This window comes from Biomphalaria glabrata, chromosome 9 (assembly GCF_947242115.1).
Source record: "Biomphalaria glabrata chromosome 9, xgBioGlab47.1, whole genome shotgun sequence".
NCBI classification, from domain to species: domain Eukaryota; kingdom Metazoa; phylum Mollusca; class Gastropoda; family Planorbidae; genus Biomphalaria; species Biomphalaria glabrata.
The window spans coordinates 20,658,557-20,667,810 of NC_074719.1; the positions used below are offsets into that span (position 1 = coordinate 20,658,557).

General features: G+C 32.7%; 1 protein-coding gene across 1 annotated transcript; it reads left to right on the top strand.

The window, feature by feature from the left end:
* The first annotated feature begins 315 nt into the window (after positions 1-315).
* On the top strand, positions 316-9,210 carry LOC106060180 (calcium load-activated calcium channel-like). The gene is made up of 7 exons (XM_013217975.2): positions 316-406; positions 5,668-5,745; positions 6,430-6,483; positions 6,617-6,663; positions 8,142-8,209; positions 8,343-8,487; positions 8,705-9,210. The coding sequence occupies exons 1-7, from the start codon at positions 346-348 to the stop codon at positions 8,795-8,797; spliced, it is 546 nt and encodes a 181-aa protein (XP_013073429.1). The 5' UTR covers positions 316-345; the 3' UTR covers positions 8,798-9,210.
* The last annotated feature ends 44 nt before the right edge of the window (positions 9,211-9,254 follow it).

Below are 9,254 nucleotides of genomic sequence, written 5' to 3' on the forward strand. Positions count from 1 at the left end.
TAATTCCGTTTTTTTTTTTTCTGTTTTTTGTAAATAAAAATGTGGGTAAAATAAACACATTTAGGTTCACATTTATTAAAAAAAAATTCTTTTAACACAAAAATATACACCATCTATATATAGATTTATAATAGATATCTAGATTCTGGGTTATGTAGCTAAGTAGATTAACTGTCCAACCCCCAAAGTTAGCCATAATTTCTGCATTTGTGATCTAGATATATAATACCTAGATCTAGATTTTGTTTTTGTACAAAAACAAAAAAACAGATTATTAAATTTTAAACGTAGATTCTAGACGATATCTAGATCTAGATCTAGTCTAGATAGATCTAATCGTTAATAATGTTAGCAGACTGTATTTTAATTGTCTTTATTTCTATATGCACAGCATTTTTAGGAGAAGGTAAGCCTATCATAAAGAAGATAAAGACCTAATTATGCCTAATACTAATACTAATAGTAATACTTATACAATACTAGATCTAATAATAGAGTCTAGTCTTTAATTAGTTTAATAAATCGGTAAATAAATCTATAAATTATAGATAATAGATCTAGTTTAACTAGTTAACCTAGTACTAGATCTAGTAACTAGTAAACTAGATCTAGATGATAGTAGATCTAGTACTAGTAGTACTAGAGATGATAGATCTAGACCTAGATGATAAGATCTAGTAGAATATAAATACTAGATCTAGATCTATAAGTTTAAGTAGATCTATAGATCTAGTAATATAGTATAATAGTTGACCCAGTAAAAACTACTAAAATTTCGCGGCAGACTAGGATGAACAACAGGTGTTTTATAATATAATAAAATGAAAAATTATTTGACCTTTTTTTAAGGGTATTTTTTAAGTATTACATTCAATGTGAAAGGTGTGCCTGTTTTTTAGAGGAAATGCGATCTAATTGAGACTCCAAAGTCGATAGACAAGCTCGCATTTCTTCGTTTATTGTAAGAAGTCTCTCTCTTTTCTTAGACTTGTTTTCATTCAGTACTGAAAATCCAAATTCACAAAACTATAAAGATATAAACTGATTGCAGGATATAACTTGTTGATTGAAATCCAAAACATAAACAAATTAAATTCAGTAAAATTTGACTTAAGAACTGCAACATTTTTTTAATCAATGAGCTGCTCTTCTTCTTCAGTTGTAAGATTTGTAACTTCATTGTTTCCAAATGGTTAGCTGACCCATCCATATTCAAGACTTTTAACTGTTTGGAAGTAATGCTGCAATGCTGACTACAGGTGTGTCAAAGTGTTCAAAATTTCGGGGGTGATTTCTTTAGTTGAAGCACATTGAACTCCTTTCGAGATCTTACTTTGCCACAAAGACAATTTTTCACCAAGTGACTTCAGTTTTGAGGATGCAGTGATGGTCATTGAAGAATTAAATTCAATGAACTTAATTTGTCAAATAAATCAGAGAAATGTCACCTTAATCCACCAGATCTTGTCATGAATAGAAAATCAAAATTTTTTTTTTCAGCATCCAAGAATGAAATTAGCTCAGCCTTGAGTTGGATGACACGCTTTAACACTCTTCCCCCTGGAGGGCCAACAAACATTGGTGTAATACAGGAGACATTTGTAATCTGAATCCATAGCTTCACAGAGCTGAGAGAAAAGTTGGGATGCAAGCGGTCGAGATTTGATGAAGTTTACAACTTCAATCACTTGATCCAGAACAGATATCAAATCTGCTCTGTGGATCATGCAGTGAACAACTAATAAATTTTGATTTTCTTGACGCACAAGAGTGACGAATCCCTTTCTATTTCCCTGCATGGAAGGACAGCCATTGGTGCAAACGCTGACACAGTTTTTCAACTGTAGTTTGAAGAGCAAAATGTTTTCGTTCACCACATTGAAAATATCTGTTCCTTTGGTCATAGTTTGTAAGTCTTTGCAAAATAAGAATTCGTTGACACATTTTTCATCCTTTAAGAACCAAATAAAAGCTAGCAGCTGGGCTTTCCCGCTAACGTCAGTGGAATTATCAACTTGAAGAGACCATAGCAGAGACACTTCATCGTCAGTCATCGTCAGTCTTGTAAATCTGACGATAAGTCTGCGCGAGATATTATAATTTGATAAAAGAACTTTCTTAACTTTTTCGGCGGCATCGGGTCCTAGAATAGTTTCAACAACTATTGCTAAAGCTGGTGCAATGACAGATGCAGCCTCTGTGTGTGCGTTCTTGCGCTTTGCTAATAACTGAGCAACCTTATAACTTGCAATCAATCTCTTTTCTGTCAGCTTTAGGTAGTTCGTAAGTTTCTTAGCTTGTTTATTTTGTTGAGCCCTGATGTTTTCAAAGTATTCCTTCGGTTGCGTTTTTACATCTGGATGTTTTGTTTCCCAGTGTCTCTTCAATTTGCTTGGGACAAGCGCCTCATTCGACAGAAAGGCAATGGAGCATCTTCTGGTCCATAATATATGAAACCATATCCAATGTAATCTTCTTTGTACCTTCGTTTGGTTCCTTGCTTTTCATTTAACACTTTCGCAGTTTCATTCTTACAAACGTATTTTTCCATGGATAACAATGAATAACGCTTAGTGATAATTTGTTATTATTAGCATACACCTAAAAAATTTACATGAAACGCATCGCTTATTATTATCGTTACCAATTCAAAAATTGCTGTGCCTCTGCTTAGGCGGCCTACATTTTAGTCATTATAAAAATATAAGTATAGTGGAAAATTGTATAACTTAAATGGAGCGATCCGATTTTGCAGGGCAGAGAAAATGGGAGAGTTTGGACTACTATTACTGGTCGTTACAAGTGGGGATGTCGCAAAGTAAAATAAAAATTTAATATTAGGCAGGCCTGTGTAACGCTGCATGTATGCCGTTCTGAGAATTCCTGCGGCACATCTGCAAATCTTCGGCGGCACACAGTTTGAGAATCACTGATCTATCATCTTGTCTAGATCTAGATTCTATGGTAATTTCCCTCTACCGAACAAGTTAAGCTCTAATGCCTACATTTTTACGTTTGAATTTTTATAGCTTCATAATGGTTAGTCCTAGGAAAAAACTGGAAACATCTATAAACGCCTCATCCATTTGTCAATAAAAATAGCTATATTGCTTTGTATATTACTCATAGTTACAATAAAATATGATGTTGAAGAGGGTCAGGTCAATGAGGTCCAGTGCTAATTTTAACGATCACCATTCTCCGCTCTGTACACTAACGAACACTCTCTGTAGACTAACAAACACTTCATGTTATTGTATTTAAAAATAATATTATCTTCAATTTTTTAAAATTTAATATCAATTTCTTTTTAAACCAACTCAAGACCGACAGATTATTGTCACTTTTCCCTCTTTTAATTGCTCCTTTCTCTGCTAAATCCTCAACTTTACAAAGGGCCATATACTGTGACCTAACTAGATCTAGTTGACCCAAAAAAAACAACTGCACGTCTAGCCCGCTCACTCCACTCAGTGAATGTGACCTAATTTGGTACCTGATTGAACAATAAACATGATCATTCACATCACACTTTGTTAAACATCTAAAACAAAAGGAAAATTTAAGTAAGAAAATGTTAGACCTATCTAATATATAAAGTAGAAAGTAAGGCGTATGTATTTAAGTATGTATGTCCCCATTGAGAAATCAAAACCGTTTGACCGATCTTGATAAAACTTGGCAGAATTGTTCCTTGGGTACTAACTTAGACCGTAGTGTATGTATTGTAGTTCTAAAACAACTTAAGACCCTCAAAAACAAAAAAAGTTGACCAGCTCTATGAAAGCATTATAACTTCATCGATCTAGGCCATGTTTACATGAGAAAAGATCGAAAGGATCTAGATCTAATTTTAAGAACTACACTTTGCGCAGATAGTTTTTTACTTTGACACATGAAAATACAAAATATAGTCCATTGATTTCATTTTTAATAAAATTAACCTTCAAATTTATGTTTCAAAAGCATTTTTTACATAAATTCGTTCCTTATATCTGCGAAAGTAGAATTCCTGATGAGCATTCTTTCATTAGACAATACCGTAATGTTAAACATCTTTCTATTCCTAGGTCTAAAACTCAATTAAACTCTAAGATGTTATAACTTCGCAAAGATAGTTTTATACTTTAACACATGAACATACTAATTATAGTCCATTCATTTTATATTTTAATCAAATTAACATTAAAATTCCTTTTTTCTAAAGCATTTTTTATGCATTAGCTCGCCCTAAAGCTGCAAAGCCGTGTTAAGATATATTCTAATAGTTTCATTCATTCGTGTACATCTAATTAAAAAGGTCACGCATGCGCACGTGCTAAATGAAGTCTATCCAAGCCAGTTTTTAACTCTAGATTACTCTAGATCTATGACTCTATCCTCTAACTCAAGATCTACTTTATTCTTTAACACATGAACATACAAAATAAAGTCTATTCATTTAAATTTAATCAAATATATGTAGGCCTACAAGCAAATGTTTTTATTTGAAAAAAATGGATTTAAGTCGATTAGGTATTTTGATAGCACCATTCACTCATACTATTTTTAAATTTTTACGCATTCGCTTTACATATAACATTATTATTTCGTTTAATTGTTTACAAACCACTCTCAGTGACTCATCGATAGTTATACGCAAACAAAAAAACAGCGGGCCGCGGGTAATATATGTCTAGTAAAAAATAAATCAAAGAAATGTCCATTTCCCGGCCTTGAGTTACATTAAAATAGCAATTCGTTAGTGTCATAGATAGTGATAAAGACCGTTAATTAGTGTCATTGATTGTGACAAATGAATATTATGGAACACCCCATATTTACACACCATAATCTTCAAATACAAAAACAAAACCTGTTAAAATACTCAGAAAGTGAAAGACACATTGAAAATAAAGGCACTTTCCTCATTCCACATGCTTAGACAAAATTGTGCAAATGCTCCTACTTCCCTAGTGCTATTAGAGCATGGAATGGGTTGTATGAGTCAGCCAGGAAAACCAGTGACTTGGCAGAATTTAAGTCATTGGTTAACATGCATGACTAGATTGACTTAGGAACATGCCTAGGACGTAATCATTTTCTTTTTTGAAGTAATGACTCTAATTTATAACATAAGAATCACTGCAACTGTACTGAAACTGAAAGATTATTATTTATTTTAAAATAAAAACAAATAGATAACTCACAATTTTTTTATATTTTAAATAGTGACTAAATAGGAGGTGTGGTGGCTGAGTGGGTAAGCACCTGGCTTCCAAACTGGGGGTCCCAAGTTTGAATCCTGGTAAAACTGGGATTTTTAATGTTGGGATCTTTGGGCGCCTTTGAGTCCACCCAGCTCTCACATTAGTTGAGGATACATAAAGGTGGTTGGTCATTGTGTTGGCCACATGACAACCACATTAACCGTGGGCCACAGAAACAGACCTTTACATCATCTGCCCTATAGATCGCAAGGTCGGAAATGGGAATTTTACTTTGCTTTGCTATTGATTAAAAAATAAATAATAAATAAAAAGAAAATTGAAATTTAATATGGAATTGTAACAACAAATATACAATTTGCAAATTAATATAGAACAAATTGAAATCTATGTCTACATTTATGTACAGGATTCAAACTAGTATTCATTGCTTATCTTTAAAATTTGATCTTTTCTTCAGGGCTAACATGGGTCATGGTATACAGAACAGAGAAATACAAAAAGTTGAAAGCTGAGGTTGAAAAACAAAGTAAAAAATGTAAGTACACTATGAGAGTCCTGAAATGCAAAATTTTCAACCAGAAACTTTGTTTGGGCACAAATTGTGTTTTCTTTACTTATTAAATACACATATATATGTAGTAGAGAAAAAGCCTATGATCATAATCCAACTGTTGACACTTCTGATACATACTTTTTTTTTATCACTAAATAAAATGGGTTGTTACAGTTTTACATGTGCACATTTGTTTTTTTGGTGTTTGTAAAGATTTAGTTTAATAAATTTCACTACAAAATCAATTATAAAAATTAGTAGATTTGACTATCAGGTTGTGTGCCATCTGGACTTGTCTTTTTGATGGTTCCAGTTTCAACCCTTGCCCTGCACCATCCTTCGCAGTCCTGTGGGAGGTTTGGGCTGGGATGTAACAATCTTCAATTCTGAAGGAAGATCCAAAACATGTAATACAATCAACACATTTAATAGGTCTAAATGATTCAAACATTACAGCAAATATAAAAGAACTCTTTATTTTGAGCAAATAAAATCCAGTCCTATGACAAGCTCATTTAATATATGTACATTAATACAACTAATTTCAATTGGTTAATTAATTTAATGATAGGTTGATCTTCAGTGGTACAAGTTATTGTAAATCTCTTTATATTCTGATATATATATATAATGGTAAATTTTTATCTATATATTATTTCTATTTAGTGGAAAAGCAGCGCGAGACAGAAACAAATGATCGTGTGCAGAAAAAAAAACTAGGTGGGTGTTTCTCTTTTTTTTTTTTTTTTTTGGATGCAATAATTACAAGCTTCTGACTTCTTACACTTTTAAAATAAAAATCTTTACCAGTTAGTCATATTTCTTATCAAATGTTCTCTTTTGACTATTTTAGAGAGACAAGAAGAAAAGTTAAAAAATAACAGTAGAGATCTGTCATTGGTGAGTGGGCAACATTTGTTTCTGTGTTGTTGTTTTTATTTTTAGCTCTGTTGTCATGTATCAAATGCTTGTTTGCCAGCTGTCAGTATGAAAGGCTCATTAGTGAAAGAGTTGGCTTTAGAAATGTTATATTTTAGTGAGTACATTCCCATATGAGCACCTTAGCAGTCTTTAGGTCAGTTTTTACATATCGGACATTTAAAGAAGCCATTAACAATAGGGGAACTGGCTTTCTACTGGAATGAAGAAAGACTTCATTCATGGCTATAAGAGAAATCTTTCAGGCAGCCACTGAGTTGAAAGTGGAACATTAGAAGTAGATGTAAGATTATTTATTGATTCACACATATTCCCTCTACTCTAAACATTCAGATCGGCTTTCCCGATCAACTTACTTTTATATCACTTTTAACAGTAACAACCCTAAATATGTTTGTAATCTTTTCCAGCTCACAAATATCCATTTAAATGAAAACTGGCAAAAAAAATGGAGGCAGAAATATTGCTCCAACTTAAAGTTATTGAAAGTGCACTAAGTAAAGTTGTTGAAGTCATTGAAAGTATCTTAAAATAAAGATGTTCTCTCTTCCAAACAAGAAAGATAAATGCTTATTACAAACTATGTTGTTAAGATTCATCTCCTAACTCAAGATAGTGAAATGATGCAATATGTTTGGGATGATGAAAATCAGAAATAATGGTGCACATTCCTAGGGAGTGACTGCTTAATATAATGCATTCCGTTATCATGTCCTTTGAGATTACATGTTTCATCACACAGGGTAAAGTTACTGGTCCATGGATACCTATCTTAAGGACCAATTTAAGTACTGCCTGATTTGGAATGGGCTACATAGTTTCGTTCAGACAGAACAAGTTACTTGAGTCCTGGTACATTTAAGAAAAGAATAGGAATTAAGTTTTTACAGAGTTATGAATTTCAGTTGACTGCAGTGCTTTCATTTGTGAGATAGATAGTACTAATTGTTGCGAGCACCACCTTTTTGTTTTGAAACCAATACTAATCCTTGTATGGCAAAATTTATTTTTTTAAACTTACTACAGAAACATTACAGTTAAACCAAAAAGAAAGCTCTACATAGAGTAACAGCAAATGAAAACTAAAATGTATCGTAACCCTGACATTTCATCACATTCTTACTCTCTCACATAGGTCATGAATGTTATTGTTTAGTACAGCGGTTCTCAACCTTTTAAGCTCGGCGACCCCTTTTTACAATCTCCCACTCTGCCGTGACACCCCCCCCCCCCCCCCCCCCGACACACACAGCAATAGAAGAATAGTCAATAACAATCCTTATTTTTGATGGTCTGAGGTGACCCCCCCCCCTCCCCAAGGGGGTCGCGACCCACAGGTTGAGAACCCCTGGTTTAGTAGAATGCAGAACTTGAACATTTAGATTTTTTTTTACAGTTTCATTGTTTTACCAATGCACATACTTGCTTCTCTGTTTCAGGTGAAAATGAAGTCTATGTTTGCTATAGGGTTTGCCTTCACAGCACTTCTTAGCATGTTTAACTCCATGTAAGGAAATGTACTTTGAAGCTCGTATCATTTTATCACTTGCCATATTTTTATTTTAAAATTTTTTTCCAATCAAAGATATAAAAACTCATGAAAAAATTGCCTTACAAATGGTTGTTTCTTTTTTTCCTAGATTTGATGGTCGTGTGGTAGCTAATCTCCCCTTTGTACCAATCTCCTTCATTCAAGGAATTTCACATCGAAATCTTCCTGGGGAAGATTACACTCATTGTTCATTTATTTTCCTCTACATCTTGTGTACAATGTCTATCAGACAGGTAAGTGTAAGTTAGTGCAGGCTAAACCTGTAACACAAAAAAATATGACTTTTTGTTTTCCACACAATTTTGTCTTATAATAAGGCAGTGCCAAAACATTCTAGCACTGTTATTATTGCAGTATGTTGTATGTGAAAATATTTTTGAAAGCAAAAAAAAAATAAAATACTGGGTAATGCTCAACTGTTACTGATTTTTTTATTTTTTCCAATTTCAGAACATCCAGAAACTCTTAGGTCTAGCTCCATCCAGAGCAGCCAGTAAACAGGGCACAGGATTCTTTTCACCACCAACTCAGCTTGGCAGATAAAAGAGCTTATTTTATTACTACTCAGTGACTTATCATTATAAACTCAATATTTAGAATTTATTCTTCTTTTTAATTTTATATTAAATACATTTTGTTCTTAATGTATATTTTTTCTTTTAGTATATTATATTTTAGTAAATTAACTATCATTGCTATTAAATTTTGTATAAAATTATTGACAGATATAACTTGATGTTGATTTCTTGAAATGTTAGCCTGTGATTGCATTTAAAAACTATCATTAAGAAAGAAATCACAATTGTATACAATGTTACATTAGACATTGAATACAAAAGAAGACTTGTTCCACTTGTAGTATTTATTTGATGTGGTGTGGAGAAATAGATGAATGTGACTGTTATAAAAGTACCAAGTTAACTTTAAGATTAAACATCCATTATTTCTAAAAAGAAGTGACTTGTTGAGTTTTGATTTTTCTACTTCTAAGTTGTATTTA

What these genes read in the sequence shown, in the direction of transcription:
- LOC106060180 (XM_013217975.2), top strand. Translation starts at nt 346, where the DNA reads ATGTTAGCAGACTGTATTTTAATTGTCTTTATTTCTATATGCACAGCA. An exon ending in CACAGCATTTTTAGGAGAAG is followed by an intron (nt 407 to 5,667) that starts GTAAGCCTATCA and finishes TCTTTTCTTCAG; the next exon opens with GGCTAACATGGGTCATGGTA. An exon ending in TGAAAAACAAAGTAAAAAAT is followed by an intron (nt 5,746 to 6,429) that starts GTAAGTACACTA and finishes ATTTCTATTTAG; the next exon opens with TGGAAAAGCAGCGCGAGACA.